Source organism: Lactuca sativa, chromosome 5 (assembly GCF_002870075.4).
Source record: "Lactuca sativa cultivar Salinas chromosome 5, Lsat_Salinas_v11, whole genome shotgun sequence".
Classification (NCBI taxonomy): domain Eukaryota; kingdom Viridiplantae; phylum Streptophyta; class Magnoliopsida; order Asterales; family Asteraceae; genus Lactuca; species Lactuca sativa.
This window is the reverse complement of record NC_056627.2, coordinates 357,427,954-357,450,583: the sequence shown is the minus strand read 5'-3', so window position 1 is coordinate 357,450,583 and position 22,630 is coordinate 357,427,954. Positions and strand designations below refer to the sequence as shown.

Below are 22,630 nucleotides of genomic sequence, written 5' to 3'. Positions count from 1 at the left end.
CACTTTTCATCAGTCAGCACATTAAGTTTGATATACAATCAAACAGCATGGTTTCTTACTCATTTATGATTTCTTACCCAAACAGACATTTACCAGTCAGCTCTTTCTTAGTTAGCAACTATCAAACGGGGCCTAAGAATTATATGAGTTTTGAGCGTAATTTTTTATTTGTTTTCCCGTTAACGACCCGTACCCAATAACCATTTCTTATTATAAGGATCGGATGTAGATCATTATTGATCTGCTCCGTTTATAATTCGTCCCCTATAAATTTTCGAATTATATATTTATATTTTATATTTTTAATTTTAATTGAAAGTCCAAACCGTGTTTATGAAAGGCTCGAAGAGTCGAAATCAAGATTTTCAGTTTTCTGTAGAGAATCATGATGTCATTCCTTCTAAATTTCATCAAGCAACCGCCAATGTCATTTATAAACCAATAAAATCATTTATCAATTTGAATAAAGTTTGCAAGCATTATTATCTATCATTGCAATCTCGACAATCAGAAATCAATTTGAAGTTTTTTTTTTTTTGTAATAATGTTTTTTTAATTCCAATCGTAAATACTCGAATACGTAATATATTTTCTAAACAAACATTTGTTTTATTTAAGAAATGTTATTTTAGATATTAAGTTATAGTAGGCATTTTTTATTTAAAAATGTAACTTTAAGAATTAAATAAAATATATTTGGTTATTCAAAAAAACCTACGGATTATGGGGAAGATTTGGATGTTTGTTGATTCAGTAGATAAGAGTATAAGTTTGATTATTCAAAATCATGCGGGTGACAAAATGAGTTTGGATCAAATTTTAAAATTTGGTAAAAATGTTTGGATCAAGGTCGATTCGTTCCAAACCCGTATCTTTGTCAATTCTAAGATAAAATACATAAAATCTTAAAATTTTCTACCTTTTATGATTTGACCATACAAAACATAATTATTTGACTAGTGTGATTTCCTAATTTTTTTCACCAATGTTAGTGTAAATATAAATGTTAGTGTAAATGAAACTAAAATGATAGATTTTATATGAGAATAAATATCATCCTATCTCGAATTTTCTTTATACCGCATTAATCCGAGAGAGTCCTACCGATAGATAGATCACCGTGGCCCGAAATTGAAACTTAAAGATTACTTTTCTAAATTCATTAACAACCTTCTACAAAAATTGACGTTTTTAAGAAAATAATCAATTTCCATAGCAACATGTATCGTTAAACGTGACACGTTTTTATGTCGACACAGGGTTATTAAAATTAATTATCTTAAAAAATAAACCTAAACCAAGTTTCTTTATCTTAAAAAATAAAACCAAGTTTCTTTAACAACCTTTTACAAAAAGTGACGTTTTTAAGAAAATAATAAATTTTCATAGCAACATGTACTGTTAAACGTTACAAGTTTTTATGTCGACACAGGGTTATTAAAATCAATTATGCCAATAATTTTAGTTTTTGATGAAACCTAAAATTTCCTTCCACCAATTCTCTAATTTAATATATTTTTTTTACCTTCCCCAATGAATTATGTTTTGAATACCAAATATACGAACAAGAATGAAGAAACTACTCCAAAATATATTAAATAATTATGCAAAATTATAATGAACAAGAGATGCCAGAAATGTCCATGACCCATATCACTTGGCAACATTGCAAGTCCAATGCTGTTTGATTTGTAAAACCTCATCTTCATGTACTATGTGTCAATGACTATGCTACTGTTCGAATAAAGTCTTGACTATTGGTATTTCTAAATTCTAACAAAACCTACCCAATTGCTGTTACAGGTTCTATTAAGTTTAAAGGCATATGAATATCCCTTAAATTAGATTTTGGACTTAAAAGTCAAAAGGTCTGCAAAATCATTAGTAAGGAGTATAACAAAAATAGATTGTTGCTGAATGCTTCTTTTCACTAATTATTATTACCAAAATAATCCCAAGTTTGTTTCTAGTCCAGGTTTATTTTATGTTACAAAATTATGTCAACAACATGCGAATCAGTCACAAGATTCATAGACTCGGGTCTTTAGAATGTACGATTTTGGCACGTGTGTGGGTACTACCTCATTGATTTGAGTTTGGTCAACATAAGCTTGAGGTGGGCCCGTGCACGTGCCATGGTCCCATGGTCCCCCATTTGATTTGTGTTGAAGGGTGTGTATATTCCTTTCCAAGTTGACATTTGTATCATGGTTATGAATAATCTGGGATACCATTTGATCTAGATGAGTATTCTGTTACCAACTTATAAAACATTGATGATTTATCTTCTAATAGCCGGATTGGCGAATCAAATTCCGCAACTTGCCCTATAAAAACATGTCAAACCAATATCAATTACAAAATCAAGAAAGCAACTTTTTTAAAAGCATAAAAGACATGATGGAAATGGAAACGAACATACCATCACTAAGAACAAGGACAAGATCACTATCGATTACAGTGGGGATGCGGTGAGCAATTGTACAAACAGTACAGTCTTTAAATTCCATTCGGATGATCTTCTGTATTAAATTATCAGTTGCTGAATCCACAGAAGCAGTTGCTTCATCAAGCACCAGGATCCGTGCCTGTTTTAGCAAAGCCCTCCCCAGTGACACAAGCTGTCTCTGACCCACACTCCAATTATCACCATTTTCAAGAACTGCAACATTTCTCAACAATTTTCATCACCACATACCAAACATTCCTCATTTTATTTCTATTTTTTTTTTGGTACAAAATAAATAAATACCTGGTGCATCAAGCTTTTGCTCCTTCTCACGAACCGTATCTCCAAGTTGAGATTTATCAAGTGCCTGTTCATATAACAAAATAAAAAATATATATATATATTTACAAAAGTGTAAATTAACATGAAGTTGAAAGTAGATATCTAACCTCCCAAACTTCTTGATCTGTGTGTTCTTCAAGGGGATCAAGGTTACCCCTAATGGTGCCTTCAAACAAGGTAGGATCTTGGGGTATGATACTAAGTCTGCCACGTAGATCATGAAGGCCAATAGTGGAAATATCAATATTATCGATAATAATTCTCCCGCTTTCTGGTTCAATCAGTCGAAATAGCGCCTGAATCAAAGTTGATTTACCGCTTCCCGTACGACCGACAATCCCAATCTTTTTCCCTCCCGGGAATTCACATGTCACTCCCCGCAGTACCACTGGCAAACTCTCCTTGTAACGAACCTAACAAATACAAAATTACCCTTTTAACCCTATAAAAGTAAAAAAGCTCATTTTTTTTCTATTTATTTAGCACGCCAATAAAACTATTAAAAATACCTTCAAATCTATGATTTCAATTTTTCCTTCGACAGGCCATGAGGGCGGGGGACGATTTCCTTCTATGATTGGGGGAGCTTCACTTGGAATGTGACAATATTGATGAATCCTTTCAATTGAAATAATCTTGTTTTCAAGCTTGCAGAAGCTAAGTATCCACCTTGATAAACGCGCATTTAATTGAAGCCCATAAGTCACAGCCAACCCTGCCATACCTGATTAACAAGTAGACATGTAATAAGAACAAGTTGCACTTGCACATCAATGATCAAACATAATATAACTAAACAAATGGAAGGAAGAACTTACTGGGATCTATAGCTTTACGTGGAAAACTGACTAACAAAACAAGACAGAAAGCAAATACAAATGTTGAAATCAACTCCATGCGTAAGCAAAGCCATTCAATAGCTGCAATACTACAGAAGAACGGACGAGCAAAGCAATCAAGAAGATAAAGATTCCTCTTCATGAACCTTTTTTCTTGTCCAAAACCCCGAATTGTGGCTGCTCCAGCAATCGATTCTCCAAAAAGATTAATAATTGGAGATTTCTGTATGCTAACAATCCTCACCAACTCCCTAGATGAAGCCATGTAATACTTCTGCATCCATAAGCAAGCAATTGCCATTGGGACAATTAGAAGCAACACTTGCCATGTCACCTGAGTCATCACCCCAACTATACCAAGAAGCTGGATTGTTGTTGAAGCAAATCCACCAAGTCTGAATGGAATGTCAAGATCCACAACGCTTTGATCAACAGACACCTGAACATTACATACTACATTATTATTAACCAATGAAAGAAAACTGAAAATTAAATCGATAAATCATGATTCATTTGTACCCGATTTAGTATACGGCCAGCTGGAGTTGAGTCAAAGAATGACATGGGTGCCCTAAACACATTAGTAAGCATTTTCATAAACAGTTTCTGTGCAGCAGCTAGACCGAATGTAGCTACTAAAACAGCCCTAACAAATATGAACCAAGAGCTCCCAAAAGCAAGGGCCATATAAACTGCAATTAGGACCAAATTACTAACCCTAGCTGTGTCCCCTTCTGTTTGTGGATTAGCCCAAGCCATCCACCAGTTACTAGCAATCTGAAGAACTTGAAATAGAGTTTGTGCAATGATGATAAGTGGGATTAATAAGCCTTTGTAGGCTGCAGCCATATACGAGAGGTAAATTTTCATGCTGATTTTCCCTCGTTCCCTTTCCTCTTCTTGAACCAGTTGTTTTTTTCGTGAACGTTTTGCTTTCTTTTTTTCTTTGATGGCTTTTTTGTCTGAAGCGGACATGCTTTCGTTTGGAACCATTGTTGTAGTGTCTATGCTGCTTACAGCTGACTCACAGTTCTTAATCAAACCATGGTTATCATCTGACTCATCGTCTGAGTGGTTGTAGATATCCATAGCTTCAATTGCTTCTTGGTGAGCTGAAACCAATGTGTTAAAGTCGGTTCCTGCTTGCAGAAGTTCATCGTATTTTCCAGCCTGAATGATTTGACCTTCTTTAAGAACCTGAAAAAGTATATCATCAAATCATCATTCAAACAAAAGATTAGCTTCTGATAACTTTCCTACAGAAAGATTAACCATGGTAAAATAATAGTAATACCACCCTATATTTATGATGTAACCAAGAATATTACAAACAAGTATGCATTTCACCCCATGAAAACAGTTAAACGCTATAAAGTTTATTCCTTTTTTACTGAAAACTCATGGTTTTGAGTTGCAGAAACAAACCCTAAGGTGAAAAATGCAAGGGAAACGTTTGTATAAAGGTGACAATGGCTTCCATTTTCATCTACATTTCTTAACTCTCAAGACCCACACACATCTTTATGCATTAAAGATAGAAAAAGAAGAAGGTTTTACCAGAATCAAGTCAGCAGCTGGCAGAAATTCAATTTGGTGAGTTACAAAAACTACTGTTTTAGTAGCTAATGCTGTCAGTATGTACTCCTGGAAAACCAAATTCCACTGTCAGATCACTTTCAAAAGTTTCAATAACATATAGACACTGTTTGATACTCTTTTTAATAATTCAAACCTTGAAAAGTTCTGAACCCGTGTGTGCATCAACAGCGCTGAATGGATCATCAAGTAGATAAATGTCAGCATCTTGATAAAGCGCCCTTGCTAGCTGCACCCTTTGTTTCTGACCACCACTCAAGTTTATACCTCGATCACCAATGATTGTTTGATCTCCATGTGAGAAAAGCTCCAAATCTTTTTTCAAGGAACACGCATGAAGTACCCTCTTGTACTTGGCCTTATCCAATGGATTACCAAATAACACATTTTCTTCTATATTTCCCGATTGTATCCATGCTGACTGAGATACATAAGCCGCAGAACCACATATTCTAACCTGAATCAAAACAGAAAAAACACAAAGAAAGATGTTAATATTAATACGGATGCAAAACAACCAAAAAAAACTTTAAAAAAATATACAAAGTTGGGACTTACTTCACCAGAAGTTTTTGGGATTTCACCAAGAATACAAGAAAGAAAGCTTGATTTCCCAGACCCAACACTGCCACAAACCGCCACACGCATCCCTCTCTCCACCTTCATCTGAATACCAGACAATGTGGGCCTTGGAGAAGATGAGTCCCACTGGAATTCACCATCCTTGATTTCTATTGCCACATTTGACATGCCTCGTTGCAATACAATTGTTGCATCTTCTTGTAACTCTTCCTCCTGTAAAAACCCTGTGATTCTATCAAGCGAGACTTTCGTCTGAGCCATCATCGAAACCAAATCAGGGAAATTTCTAAGAGGTTCTTGAAGAATCCGGAATGTGGCTAAAGCCGAAAGAACACCACCAGCTGTAAGCTGTCCACCAATCAAGATTGATGTTCCAAAAGTAACCGCAGCTACAAAGATAGGTGAGCTCCAGAAAAAGAAAGTGATAAAAGCCTGTGAATATAAAGCCTTCTTCAGCCACTTAAACTCAACACTTCGCATTTCTTCCAGCCTCACCTTATACCTATCTTCCCATGCTTGTGATTTCAGAATCCTCATGTTTCTAAGGCATTCGGATGTTTTCCTCATTCTATCATCTTTTGCAGCCATTAATTTATCTTGGTAAAGCTCTTGGACTTGTGCTAGAGGGATGGTTATAACTATAGATAAGATGGTTGCAATTAAGGTTGCAATACAGGCAATACCAACACTCTTGTAAAGAATTGCAAGGGCAAGAATGATCTGCAATGGTAACATCCATATGTCATGGAGATACCACGCGTAATCACCTACCCTTTGTACATCAACAGCCATGTAATTTACGATTTCGCCACTGGTGTGACTTTGCCTAGCTGAACTTGAAAGCCTGAGTCCCTTTCTGTAAACCATGGCTGTGAGAGCTGATCTCACATGCATTCCCAAAATATCAACACCAAGGTACCACTGGCGTGTGGTTAAAGTTTCAATTAGTTTTGCTACAAAGAACACACCAGCAAGGATATACCCTTCGTGAGGGTAATGCTCAATTCCACCCAAGTAATCAACAAAATCGGATATCATATAAGGGCCTACGTATGAGACAAGTGTGTATAACCCTGCAAAAATCGCGTTCTTGGCAGCTTCTTTCCAGAATGATCGAAGAAGAGCCCAAGCTAATGAAGCTTGATTTTCAGCCTTTAAACGTTCCCAATTTATGTTCAAGATCTTGTAATTGAACTTAGAGCGATCTTCAGGAGCAAGAAGTGGGATGTCTCTAAGCTCGAGTGGTCTCTTTACACCAATCGAAAGAAGATTGTTTAGCCATGATAATGTGGCTAAACTAAAGATACCAGCCTCACTATATGGTGTCACTTTCAGACACCCTGCATCTTCTTCAACCAGCAATGGTTCTTGAAGACCAGAACCTCTAATGATGTGTATGCCAGTCGCACCTCTAAGACCAAGAAGAAACAGGAAACCCAAAGCTGGGGTTGCTGCGAGATTAGCTAAAAGATGGGAGTTTTTCAAGTGTTCAAGCCCTTCAATTGCAAATTCTTTCCCATCAAGATAAAGGGTAAGTAAACTGATCATAAAAGAGGTAACCCACCATACCCTGATAAGTAATGGAAGTCTTTCAAGGGTCTTAACCTTACAACTAAGTGTTGAAAAACTCAAAACAAACCAAGCGAAAAACTGTGATGCGGGCAAGAACAGAGGTTCCAAGCTCACACCCTTTTCCCCTTGTGCAGATTTTGTGATTAAACAAACACCATCATAACATAAAACCACAGCCTGTAGAAGGAGAACATAAAAGCAACAACAAACTGATGCTTTATAAACTTTACCGATTTCGACATTGAGAAATTGAGTTTCTACTGCAGAAACCCTACTCCCAATTTCATCAGCTTCCTCCTTTGAAACTCTATTGTGCCAAGTATAAACCGCAATCTTCCTCACCAATACAATCAGAAGAGATAAAACCACCAACGCCAAATTGAACACGGTTGCACTGTTCTCCAAGACCTTCAAATCCTTGTCAGAACCCATGAGTTTCGTAGGAATCATCAATTGGAATTGCAATTGGAATCAAAACGATGATACAGTGAGTAGTTTAATAGTGAGATAGCTTTCAAATCGTGGCAAGAGCATTTTACCATGTGGCACTGATTCTTACAGATGGGGGGTTTGTAAAGAAAGAGACCAAAGCAATAGCAGGGAATTAGCAAATGAAGACAAACAACACCTTCATCCTCTATGAACAACAAAACCTTCAAATCTCTCTCTCCTCTCAGCTTGTTTTGTATTCTTCTCCTCCTCTGCGTGATTATCTCTATATAGACAGACAGACACAAACAAACACAAGAGAGAGGAAGAGAGAGAATTCTGAATTTAAAAGATTAAAATTGATCAAAACCCTAACAGAAAAATACAAAAAACCGACTTTCTGTGGGCTTTCCTATTGTCAAATACAAAAGAGAGTGTTTATACTTTATAATGGAAAGCAGCTCACACTCTCATCCCACTCCAGACCTCACCGGAGCCGGCACCGGAGCAATTAATAGAGAGATACAATACAGGGACTGATTCTGATTTGACGACCGGTGTTGAGTGAAGATATCAAAGAAGTGTGAAAAAACAGCAGATCATGAAGTGGGAATATAATAGGATCAAGTGGGTTAAAGAATCGAAATGTGAATTGAAGTTTTACTGAGAATGAGAATATTACCGACGTATATAAATTGAGTCCAATGGGGAGATATTGCGAATCATAATCAGCAGCTTTTACATTTTTAGGGCATAAAGAAAGAGTGTTATTTTCAATTGGACGGTGTTCGCTGATGGATCCTTGCTGTATCTCCACTCACTGTAACTAAAATACATACATCCACATTCCACATTCCACATTCCTTATTTGACTTCCTTAAAACCCCCATACTTTACTTTCCTTCATTAACACAGCACACAATGATAGTAATATTTTATCTGTAATCTTAATAAACAGTATAACATTTTTATTTGTAACTTTTCTTATACCTTTTGTTCTTTTTTTCCTAATGGGTGATTTTTTTTTGAAACAACTAAGTAATAATAATGTTTTGATCTATGATTTTTTATTATTTTTTTTAACGCTCAAACATAATTTACTTCTAGCTATTTCTAATTCCACCTTATGTCTCATATGAGACTTACCTTCGATCTTAATAAAAGAAAAAATATATATGATCTCTTTAATATTCTTTTTTATTATTATCATTATTTGAGACATTCTTAATATGAGATGAACTTTTGTATGGAGTTTATTTCGACTTAGCAAGTCCTATCTTATTTATTTTTTTTTTGCTATCTCTCGTCTTTATGTATATTAATTAATCGGGTATGATGTCAATTGATGATATGTCGATTCTTTTTAGTGGTGGGATAATTAATAATTATAAGTTAGTTGGTTATTCATCTATTTGGTTTAATAAGATATTATATACTTTTTTGCCGAGACTTGGGTTCTTTCCAAAAAAAGATATTATATACTTTAACGAAATATAAAACACTCAGAAAAATATGTGGTACAAAAGTTGCTTTTGAAAATAATCAAATTAAAAAAGAAAAAGGAACAAAAAGAAAAACAGAAATGTGTTAGGTGTTTTATTGATAGAAAATTAAATGAAATTTAATTTAATTTTCTAGATATAATTTTGTGAGGGTTATTAAAATTGTCAAAATAGTGTAAAGGCAATAGCAACTCTTATAGAAGGTATTTTTATAGTTTTTTTTTACTATTTAAAATAATTTGATACAATCATTATCATTTAAGTATATATTCTTTATGAAGCTTTAGCCAACCATTTATTTTTTTTCTAACCATTTGATCGTCTATATTATTTATATATTTTATCCCCACTTTTAATAATAATTTGTTTCCCTCTTAATAGTAATACAAATTTAAATATTAATTATTTTTTGACTAGGTAATTTATTTTATTTTATATGCAAAATCAAAATTAATATATATATATATATATATATATATATATATATATAATATTTATTAAATACATTGATCAATAGTCAACATAATCAAATCAAATAAACATAACATTACAATCATATAATAAATTTATTGTCCTTTATTTATAAAACTATATATCATATTAAAATGAAATCAACATCAAATATGACTTTTACATAAAAATCAACAAATTAAAGATAATACGTTTGAAACAATTAGATAGATAAGAGTTTATTTTCTTGATATAATTGTTTTTGTTTAGCTTAGCTCCTTAATAGCTTAATAAAATATCTTTGTTCTAATTTTTTTTCCCTATAGTCTTCTATTAACTTTAATTAATAAAATTATATCATAAAAGTCTACCACAATCCAGAAACATTGTATCTTTTATTTAATAAAATTAACTCAAACAAAGAACAAAACATAATTCCAATCAATTTTATGTCAACCAAATAAATCATAAATTCTAATCTTTTTGAAATTTTATTCATTCAGATTTTAGTTCTGTCAAATTTCATTATCTTTAAAAGTATTTAGTTTAAAAGTATTTAGTGTATCAAATGCCCTCTTAAAATATTCCAGCAACCAAAATGCCCCATCATTCTTCTTGAAACGTACAACTATTAAATGATTATATACTGTAATAATATATTTGACTATAAATTAAATTCATAATATATATATATATATATATATATATATATATATATATATATATATATATATATATATATATATATATAATCTATTCTTACTATATTACTTTTAAATACACCTATGTCTTGTAAGACATAATTTAGAACTTATAAACTTGAATCAATAGATTGTAGTATTTAAACATTGATTGTATCATTATAAAATATTGTAATTCCGAATGATCATTATCATATCATCTTGATCTATAAAAGAAATTGTATGTTTATGTGATAAGAGTAACCAGCATCATCGATTTATTTATGATAATGCCAATAATAGTAAATATATTTCTTTTATCATTGTTCGTTAATATTTAATAGTGGTTGAAAAGTAAATTTAAAAATGACAATTTGCCAATAGTATTTTTTTAAAATGACAAGTTAGCGCGTGTATATATATATATATATATATATATATATATATATATATATATATATATATATATATATATATATATATATATATATATATATATATATATATATATAAAAGGGATTGAACTCGTGATTATCTTTTTAAAAATATTTTATTAGATACTTTGTTAGCCAAATAAACTAACCTCAACTTGTATGCTGATAGTAGATGGATTCCTATCAGCGGATCAACCATCGATATGTTATTGTTATTGTAGTTATTCTATGATTTTATATATATATATATATATATATATATATATATATATATATATATATATATATATATATATATATATATATATTAGAGAGAGAGAGAGAGAGAAATGTTTATGTGAGATGGACTTATTTTTTTGATATTCGTAAGACTATTTTTTCCTAAGACAAAATTGCAAAAATGGTCCTTATGGTATGTAATTTTTCTGAGGTTTGGTCCAAACCTCGACTTTTCGGATTGGTGATCCTTTTAGCCTAGTTTTGATGCATATTTGGTCCCTCGATAAACTGAAATGAGTGTAATGCCCCTCATGTATTTATTTTTCATTTTTCTTTCAATTTTTTTAATTTAATATATATATATATATATATATATATATATATATATATTTTAATAATTAAGAAATAAAGAGAGGGTCATCTCTCTCTCTCTCTCTCTCTCTCTCTCTCTCTCTCTCCTGGACGCATTCTTCCTACACCGTCACCCACTCAAAGAAAAAACCCAGAAACCCTTAGCCCCTACCTCCATCGTGGTCCTCCTGCTCTGCCACTCCCTTTCTTGTTGAAACCCACCTCCAACACCACTATCTTTTTAGCAATGACGTCAATCTTCACCGCCATCTCGCCTGTTCTCGTCATCAAACACATACAACAACAAAGAAGAATCAGAGCAGTGAGTTCGATCAAACCCACCTCCGATGAGATGAATCAACTCGATTTGGACACATATCCTCGTTCCAAGCGGAGCTTCGATTCTGATTTGGACACGAGTTTGACAAATGATACCACTTGGGTTAAATTCTAGGGTTTGTTTTAAAAGATGAAATCTAGTGAGGAAAAAAGTGTGGAGTCTTGGCATGTTGTTAAATCAAAGGGGAAGAACAATCAACCTAAAAAACGATGCAATTTGTCGCAAAACAGAGGAGAGGACTACCGCCAGGTGGTGTTGGAACAGGTGAAAGTTCATCGGTAGTTGTAATTCTTCAACAACTAAAGTCAATAATTCAATAAGTGGCCTCGAGAGGGTATCTTGATTTTAAAAGGGTTTGTCTTCAAATATATAAACACACTCATGAAGACGGTATCTCGATTTCTGATTTTGTGTGTATGGAGATAGAGGTGGGTGACAGTGGTGGTGGCTGGTGTGATTTTTGGATCTTATGATGATTGAGGTTCTTTTGATTTGGGTTCCTTCATGCTGGAAAGAAGTATTTGGACATGTTGCAGTGTTATTTAAAACGAAACAAGAAAATAGAATCGCAATGTTGAATCATTAAGAAAAATATGTAGTTAATCTTCATAATTTGGTGTTCATGAGTGGGTGATGGGTAGGAAGAATGCGTAAGAGAGAGAGAGAGAAAGAGAGCCCTCTCTTTATTCCTTAAGTATTAAAATAGATATATATATATATATATATATATATATATATATATATATATATATATATATATATATATATATATATTAAATTAAAAAAATGAAAGAAAAATGAAAAATAAATACATGAGGGGCATTACAGTCATTTTAGTTTACCGAGGGACCAAATATGCATCGGAACTAGGTGAAAATGACCACCAATCCAAAAAAGTCGAGGTTTGGACCAAACCTCGGAAAAATTGCATACCACAGGGACCATTTTTGCAGTTTTGTCTTTTCCTAATGAATCATTTTAATATTATAGTATTAATAAATATATAATATTTGTAATATTATAATATTTTATGTTTAAAAATAATTTAATATAAATTGTGTTAACAATATTGTTTTGTAATGTTGGAATGCATCATGCCTTAATTTTCATGTGATAGGAAGAGTAATCCAAGTATGTATAGTTGAGAATGAGGTTGAAGTTATCTAAGGAACATCACAGATGAGTTCACGAAAAAAGATATTATTATTTTCCATTTTCGCTATATTTGGAGCAGTTATTCGAGATGTTGGTCTCACAAACCACCTAAACATTAAATAAAAGTTCAAACCTAAGTCTGTGACCTAAAGCCCTAAAGTTTACCCAATGTCAATCTTAGTTAAAAAGTAAACATGTCAACATTTGGTCAAACAAGCACCCTACGCCCTGTAAGGGACACCCCATGCCCATTACAAGACAATATAGTCGAGTTTCTAGTCTAAATCAGACAAGCATCAGAAGACTTCATAAGACGCGTCACGCTTAGGAAAGACACATCTCGTCCAAGACATAAACACGAGGGAAACTCAACTTAATCCATTAAGTCAAAGCTCAAACTTTTAGATATGCTCCTTAACAAGGTATTAATGGATAAAGTTCCCACATCTATCCATTAAGACATGCCAAACATTCAATATATAAACTTTATTACACCAAAATGGCCTAAAGGACAACTTCCACGGCTTATTGGGAAGGCAAAAGATAATAACTTTCATAGTTCATGAGATCCAATAAGCATTTTAAATTGCTCGAAACGTGTTATAGTCCTCTCAACTCCAAGGTTGTAATAGTTGGTAATTTTAGGTCGGAATGCGTCAACCAAACCACCGTTATAAAATTATTTTATTATGAACCAAGGAATAAAATGATGGAATGATAAAATATATGTGGAACATTTTAAATTATTAAACACTTACCAAGTATCTCAAGTGGTAAAAAAGCTTTCCAACGATACATAAATTTGGAAATTTTATCGTTATATAAATATGGTTTGACAATTTATCGTTAAACCAAACTGTTAATAATGTTTTAAAAAAATGGTTAAATGTTATTTGTTTAAAAAGAAAAGACATTTCAATTCAATTATATAAATTCCCACTTTTAAAACAATCACACACAACCCATAAAAACGTGCTAGTATATTTGATGTACTAATATTCTTATGATAATTTAAATAGTGTACTAGGAACTTACCTCCTAGAATCAATAATGTTGGGAATAGTTTAAGCTATGACACTACTAGTTGAATCATTGTAAAAAAAACTCGACTGCATGCAAAAACTCTATTCACCTTCATGGTTCCTTGTGTTATCATTTAAGAGTGTGCGTAGATGCATTGTCAAATCCAAGCAATGCTCACATCTTAAATCACCACTAAAGGTTGTGTACGTCGTGTCTTTAACACCTCGTTTCCGAGTTTAACAAAAGAAAAGAGAAGAAGATAAAAGAAAGTCATGAGAGAAAAGAAAAGAAAGGAAAGGAAAACAAAATTTTCTTTCGTGTTCCCGAGTTGGAGAGAAGTGGAAGGAAAGTGAATCATTTTGTTCTTTCTTTCCAAATCCTCCCAAATCGGAAAGAAAGTTAGGAGGGAAAGTGATACTCTCATTCCCCTCCATTTCCTTCCACTTCCCTCCTTTAATGAAACACGGGAACATCAATTTCTTTTATTTTCTTCTTATTTCCACTCATTTCCTTTCCTTTCTCTCGTTAAGTTGAACTTGGGAACAGGGTGTAAATGCCATGATCATCATGAAAAATAGTTCCCATGCATTTTTCTTTTCTATTGAGTATGTAATGCATATGACCTCAATTATGCAACCACACCCTCACACACACCGGAGCAAGTTGATGGAATCCAAAAGCCTATATAAACCCAATACTTTTCCTCATTTGTGCAACCATAACCCACGTAAACATCTCATTCCTTTGCCTTTTTTCTTATTTGTGACCACCCCAAAGAACACCCATTTGGAGGCACACATCTGAATATTCCAACAGAAAATAAAAGAGTGCAACACCTTTATATTACACCTTCCTGTTCCAACAACCAAACAACCCAAAAACACCTTTGGAAGCTGTCAAAAACCGTTGCTGCCCTCCTTACTCGTTACCTGTCACGGCAGCAAGCAGAAAGCAACAAGAGTTTGCCGGAAAACAACCCCATCGCCACCCACTGCCACAGGTAAACAACCTTGCTGATTTTTGGTTTCTTCCTCCTTCGACAAGTTGCAAAACAAGAAGAATTATCACGATAAAAGGTCACCAAAACAACCCCGGATCATCCCTTGCATTTCACTACGAAACACTCCTCAAAAACGAAACAAAACACGCAACCAAAGTGAGTCTTTATGGCCCCATTTTCTTTAAGTTTTATAAACATTTGGAGGGAGATACATACATGTCCTGCATGCTAAATATGAAATTTTATTATCATTATATGATACATATTTAACATTATTTATAATTGGTTAGCACACGGCACTTTACTTATATTGAACTGACATGCAAATGAGTCTATGAAATGGTTACATGCATTATAAACAAATTTTCATATTATATTATGACGTAATAAAACGTTGGTATAAAGTTATTATACATAGATATAAATATATATTATTTGGGTATCATCCTTGTGCCATAATATACATGAGATATTTAAAGTTAATCATTGGTCTTAGAATGGTCTCTAGTAGGATAATACAAGAAAAATATGGAATTAGGACCTAAATTGTTAATATAATTACAAGCAAGGTCAAAAACATAAATATAATAAGACATAACTAGATTTACATATACATAAGGATTTAACTAGATTAATGTTATGTATATATGGGGAAAAAAAAAGAATTGTATGTGATTATTTTTATATAAAATTGATATTTTATATAAAAATGGAGTTTACAAAAAGTCTTATAACGATTTATAAAATAAGTAATTTTTATAAAATATGATTATTTTTATATAAAATCGCTATTTTATATAAAAATGGAGTTTATAAAAAGTCTTATAACATTTTATAAAATAAGTAATCTTTATAAAATATGATTATTTTTATATAATATTGTTATTTTATATAAAAATGGAGATTATAAAAAGTCTTATAACATTTTATAAAATAAATGATTTTTTAAAATATGATTATTTTTATATAAAAATGTTATTTTATATAAAAAATGGAGTTTATAAGAAGACCTTGTAACATTTTATAAAATAAGTAGTTTTTTTATAAAATGTGATTATTTTTATATAAATTTGATTTTTTATATAAAAATGGAGTTTATAAAAGGATTTTGTAACATTTTATAAAAATCAGTAGTTTTTATAAAATATGATAATTTTTATATAAAAATGATATTTTATATAAAAATGGAGTTTATAAGGAGATCTTGTAGTATTTTATAAAAATGAGTAGTTTTATAGAATATGATTGTTTATATAAATAAGATATCATACATACTTATAAAGCTAACATTTTTTTTTGAATCTCATGCATTTGAAACATCCATTATCTTTTCCTTTCACCACATTCATTTGAAACTCACATGACTTTTCAATTTATTTATAATAATAATAATTATTATAATTTGGTAATTAGGTTAAATAAATATCAAACCTAAAGTGTAATCATATATAAACTAAATTTCAATATTAAAATAATATCTTTACTTCTACTTATAAAATTATGTTTTTTATTAAAATAATATATTTACTTCTACTTATAAATGATGCATTTTTCCTTTCACCACATTCATTTGAAACTCACATGCATTTTTCCTTTCCCCACATTCATTTGAAACTTCCTTGACTTTTCAATTTTTTCTAATAATAAATATAAGTTGGTTAATAAGGTTAAATAAATATCAAACCTAAAGTGTAATCATATATAAATTAAATTTCAATATTAAAATAATATATTTACTTCTACTTATAAAGTTATTTTTTTTAACTTTTAACATATTATAGTTAATTTATTAGTTTTAATATATTGTTGGATGTAAACCATTATCATTTTAAAGATACAATTTTGGAACAATTTGTATAATATACTTACATTATTAATTTAAATATAATATTATAGGGTCAACTTAAATATAAATTTTAGTTTAACTTAAACAACCCAAAAAATATTTTGTAAATAGACAAAATGAAAAATTGTAGTGTCTTTCTAATAATAATTATAAGTTGGTTATTAAGGTGAAATAAATATCAAACCTAAAGTGTAATCATAAATAAACTAAATTTCAATTTTAAAATAATATCTTTACTTATACTTATAAACTTATGTCTTTAAGTTTTAACATATTATACTTAATTTAATATATTTAAAATGTTGTTATATGTAAACCATTATCAGTTTAAAGTTACAACTTTTGAACAGTTTGGACAAAATACTTAAATTGTTAATTTAAATATAAAATTACAGTGTCAACTTAAATATAAATTTCAGTTCCACTTAAAAAACCAAAGAATATTTTGTAAATAGTTAAAAATGATAAATTGTAGTGATAAATGCAAAAACTAAATTGTAATATCAATTTAACTAAAATATTTCCTAAAGATATTTTTATAATCATGAAAAATTTTCAAATAAGTAGCTTCAAATAATTTACAATAAAAACAGTTAAAAATAAATCTATATAAATAATTACATTGTTACCTTTAAAATAAAAAAAAAACAATGTTTGATATTTTAACAAGTTATAATGATATAAATTAAAACATTAAGCAAATAAATTTTAAAAATTAATTATTAATAACAACAACTATAAATAACATTAAACCATATATTATATTTAAATTTATTCACGAGTAACTCGCTGATAGAAGTCATTCAAACGATTGAGATTATGTAGATATAATAAATTTATATATTATCATATAGTTCAAAATAATCTATATATTATATCAATTTAGTATACAAATTATTATATCAAATTTAACAATAACGTTATTGTTATATTTAAAAAAAACATATATTTGGAAAGACTTCTACTATATAGATGTTTCTGCGCAACGCGCGGGTATTCGTCTAGTTTTATATAAAAAGAAAACTTATGAAAATGCTATTAACGCTTCAAAAAAACAAAGAATTGAAGTAATATTTTTATGCCTTCAATGATATATACATACATATTTACATACTCTTAAAATATATGTATAATAGTGTATGTACAACTATATATTCGAATGTGACGACAAAGAAATGCAAACATTGTTAAGGCTCGAAATGCAAATGATGACAAAAATCATAGACTTAAAAATTTAAGGATATTCTATATGAGAAACACTTCATTGCTAAGAACTCAAAAACTTAGTACAAAGCCCTCTGTGCTATAACCGTTAATCCGAAAGGAACGTGGAACATTGGTATTGATCTATACAGGTTGATAGTCCGGCCTGCGGTTGCTAGCTACAACCATCATCTAACGAGTCAAAACGGGCGTAATCGTTTAGTCACTTATATATTTCACGACGTTGATGAAGCGTCGTGATGGTCACACTACATCTGCTCACCGTACGGCTTTACAGAGGCATGCACGTACATAGTTCAGTTATAGGCTCATACTAGAACCCATAAATTTTAATCTAGAAGTTTTATCGTTAAAAGGGAACTTTTGAACAAAATGGATAAGTGTTGAAAACATTATTATATATAATTCGTATTTATAATATTTTCAACACGATACTCACGACTCATGATTTCTTGGTTATGAACATTGAACCTAACTATTTTACTTGTATGGGATTACAAGTGCGGACTAAATACATACTTATAATCTTAAAAGGTCACAAATGTATTTTTGATTATAAACCCTTGGAGTCTAAACCTATAAATCTCACCAACATTTCTGTTGATGTGTTTTTAAAATGTATGTATCTTCAGGAACTTAAAAGTTGGAGGAACGCCTACAGGGTACGGAGAATATTTCTCCTTAAATAAACTATTGACCGAGTAACCGGTCCTCTTGATATATGCTTTAAAGAAATTGGATTATGTATTAGTCGTCGTTTGGGATTTACTAAACAATGTATTTCTTCTTTTCCATACTTTGGAAGAATGTAATGTTATTTGAATCCTGTAATTTTCGATGTATGTTGTGTGACAACCGTCAATTTCCGGTTAAGTCATAGTCAAATAAAGTCAACAAGTCAAACCGGTCAACTCAATTAACCCTTGTGTATTCGGGTTTACATCGTGTTTACTGTTGTACAACGCACTATCTTTATGCAAAGTATCACTTTGAGTCTTCACGTGTTCAGAAAATCTAAACTCTAATCAGTGTAACAGATGGAACAGCTCAATAAAACACTATTCCATACCCCTCGGGGGACGTATAGCATTCATAATGAGGCTTAACGAGGTTTACAAACCTTGTGTAGCGAAGCTAAACATCCAAAAAGGTCACAAACGAAGTCTCTCTCAAACCTCTCTCGCTCTATCTCTCTCTATCTCAAAATTTCTCCCAAATCTCTCCAAGTATGTGAAATCTCTCCCAAATCTCTCTAAGTATGTGAAATCTCTCCCAAATCTCTCTTAACTTTTTATAATCACTCGGGGCATCCCGACCCTTAATTTAGTCAAAAACAACTCAAAACGGGAAGATAAACGGAAAATCAGCTATATAGAACCGAAAACTCTTAGGAACCGAACCTCCCTTAAGGAACCAAAACCTCCTAGACTCGAAACCTCTTAGAACCGAACTCCTCTTATAGGACCGAACTCACCTTCAGTTCGGGTTAAGTCCTCTCGGTCCGAAACAAGCACTTTCGGTTCAGTATACCTTCGGTCCCTCTTTCGTGTTCGCCTGCGAGACTGCTCAGACCGAGCCCTCCTCTCGGTTCTAATGCATCAAGTGAACCTACCTTCGGTTCTAATGGCTAGGACCGAACCTCCGACCTTGACTACGCAGACTTCGCCCCTTTTCCCGGTTTTCGACCCCAACTTCGTTTTAAGCCCATTTTTCATGATTTTGACGCAGGATTTTCACCCAAACTCGTATTTTGGCATATGAGACCCTATATAATCATATTTTAATCATTTCTGGAGGAAAATCATTGCATAAGAATGAAATCTAGTGGGTAAGATTTTGAGGTGGAGTGTTGACTTTACCTTAATGTATTACACAAGTTAACACCCATACCCTCATAGGACAACCCTCAATCACTATTCCTCCCTTACCTAGGTAACTATTTGTCCTTTGACACCCCTCCTCCAGCTGCATAGCTTCTTCAAAAGCTGGAAACTCTCATATCTCCTTCCACTATACTCACTCTCTCTCACCAAAAAGCAAACACCTCTCTCTCACTTTCCCTCGCTAGAACTCGAGATTTCAAGGTTGTTCTTGAGCTTTTCACTTCAGTTTTGGTAAGTAAATTTCATCCTTGACCTTATTATCCCATACTTCTTCATTCAAATCATGGGTTCCTTACACAAATATCATCATAATTGTTGCTAGATCTTCTTCACTCAAGATTTCAAGGTTGTTCAAATTGACGAGGATATCCTATCAGGAAACCTGATGAAATTATTGAAGAAAATTTAGTTCCTCCTCCATCCGAGCTAGTTATAACTCAATTAGGTCACCAAATCATCTCAGTCATATCTACTCTTGAAGATCAATCAAAAGACAAAGGAAAAAGGATCACATTTGAATCGGACATCCCAGTGAAGTTTAAAACTTTTGAGGGATGGTCCAAAGAACACTTGTAGCAAGCACTAGAAGAAAGTATCGGAATTCAATCTCTAAAATACAATCTCAATCTGATGTTGGGCATATATCCTCTTTTCCGAGAAGGAATCTTACACAATATCAATTTTGTGCCCTTCATGTCCTTTGATTCCAACAAACGATGCATACCAACTTGACTTACCAATCTCTCCTCGTGGACATTATTACATCAAGTGCGCACCTTTACATCCATCAGATGATCCTCAACCCATCAATTGAACTGAGCGTGAGAGATTGAGAACCTTCTACTCCACCAACGCACTACCTCAAAAGGAATTCTTGTCTCATAAAAGAGTTACCAATATTTTTGGCTATGGTAATAAGGTTTAAAGCAAGTTTGATATTGACTGTCTTCTTCACAAATACTTCGTATCTCTGAACAAGCAATCACTTATCACCATCATAGATACAAACTTTCCCTTTTTGAATCCAAATGACATTATCATTATAGTCGCTCATCCCATAGATCATCAAACGAATGAATCAAGAATTGGAGCTTACAACTCCACACTCCGCTTTCTCAAGGACTACATTATTGAGTACTGTAGATCCGATGTGGATTTGCTCATCTTTTTGGAACTGAAAAGCTTTTAGCCAAAATCACCTATGAGCTTCCTGAAGCTCAAATCTTAGAAGAAGTTCCCACTGAAGAACTTGAACTTGGTTATGTCTATCTCAAGAAAAAGTCTAATCAAAAAGAAATTTTCCAAGTTCTTGACAAACATCTCGTTCCCACCAAGATTCTTTAGAAGTTTATCTCGAATGCTGCCAAAAGTGATTCTTCCGAACACATCAAGAATATAAGTAAAATGGTGCAAGATTTATAAGGCCACTTAGGGGGGGATTGTTAGAACATGAAAAGTGATCCTTATGTAATCCGAGGTGAAGCATGTCTGAGATAACTGCATTGGAGTCTATTCCAAAGTCAAGATTAGTCTGAGATAGAATATTTGTTTAGAAATGTTTTGTTTTAGTAATATATTTAATGTTGCAAGTAATTTTTTTTTGTATGATTCTTGTTGTTTTCTAGTGTTGTACAAGATACAAGATCAACAACAACAGATGTGTCAGTCTGTTGATTTTCATATGTCTCTCAGTCTATGTGCACCTTTTCTTAATTTGTCTTTTAGTTACTCCTTATCTATTTAAGGAGTCATATACCTTGTATCTCATATTAAGAAGTGTACACCTTTTTTCACCATTGTCGAGAATCATTTATTTAAATCATTCCCTTACATTCTTCTTGTTGTTAAATCACTTTACATTATTCATACTTATCATTATCCTTTTCATATTGACCACTTTTTTGATTATCTTAATTATGAGACAAGATTGGTTTACTAGACTTGACCGTATCTTTATTACTAGAAGAAATTGATCTTAAGTTAATTCAAGGTTTGATTTCTCAAAACTTGTCCGTGCAGTTCTTTTCTTTCACAACAGTCAGCCTTCTTATGGCCCCTCTAATTGTAATGGAAGCATATCAGACATGAATCATGGGTGATGGTGGTGGTGGCAGTATAATCTCTACCGAAGTGCCATCTCTTGTCGCACTTATAGCAACCCAAACCACCTGCCATGCAAACCCCATTATGCATCCTGTCGTACTTGCTACAATGGACCCGACCCTACTGACCCCTCGATTTAGAAAAAAATCTTGGGTTTCTTTGTTGAACCCCTAATCGTCTACACATGCTCTACCTTCCTCTTTCTGATATGCTCCAAATTGATTTCCCGTTCCTAGGCCCTGGATATCATGTCCTCCAATGTCGGACAAGATGAATAGCTAACAAACTCCCTAATATTTGATCTCAGCATATCGTGGTATCGAGTTTTCTTCATCTCCTCATCTGCAACATACTGGGGTACCAATAAAGCTATCTCTTGGAACTTGGAGGTGATATCCACCATGGTCTCAATCGTGTGACACACATCATGGAACTCCCTCACCAATTGTGGTACCTTAACAGCCGGTCACAAAATCCAACCAAGTCATGGCCTCGATGGTTGGTTCTCCTAGAGCATAACCAACCTCATCCCACCAATCACGGGCTCGCTCCCTCAGACAGCCTGCTATGAACCTCACATTCGACCCCTCGGGGTAGAAGCTAGTCATCTG

General features: G+C 32.5%; 1 protein-coding gene across 1 annotated transcript; it reads right to left on the bottom strand.

Moving 5' to 3' along the window:
• Nucleotides 1–1,907: 1,907 nt before the first annotated feature.
• LOC111912549 (ABC transporter C family member 5) lies at nucleotides 1,908–8,648 on the bottom strand. The gene is made up of 10 exons (XM_023908283.3): nucleotides 5,785–8,648; nucleotides 5,363–5,683; nucleotides 5,188–5,274; nucleotides 4,150–4,827; nucleotides 3,610–4,069; nucleotides 3,301–3,515; nucleotides 2,899–3,204; nucleotides 2,753–2,816; nucleotides 2,423–2,662; nucleotides 1,908–2,327 (listed from the first exon to the last, which is right to left on the bottom strand). Exons 1-10 carry the CDS (start codon nucleotides 7,828–7,830, stop codon nucleotides 2,212–2,214), a joined length of 4,533 nt encoding a protein of 1,510 aa, XP_023764051.1. The 5' UTR covers nucleotides 7,831–8,648; the 3' UTR covers nucleotides 1,908–2,211.
• Nucleotides 8,649–22,630: the final 13,982 nt, after the last annotated feature.

Bases quoted from the DNA above. Each gene is read 5' to 3' on its own strand.
- LOC111912549 (XM_023908283.3), bottom strand. From the start codon at position 7,830: ATGATTCCTACGAAACTCATGGGTTCTGACAAGGATTTGAAGGTCTTG. The intron at 5,684-5,784 runs GTAAGTCCCAAC...GTTTTGATTCAG, and splicing joins TCCCAAAAACTTCTGGTGAA to GTTAGAATATGTGGTTCTGC. The intron at 2,328-2,422 runs GTATGTTCGTTT...ATGTTTTTATAG, and splicing joins TGTCCTTGTTCTTAGTGATG to GGCAAGTTGCGGAATTTGAT.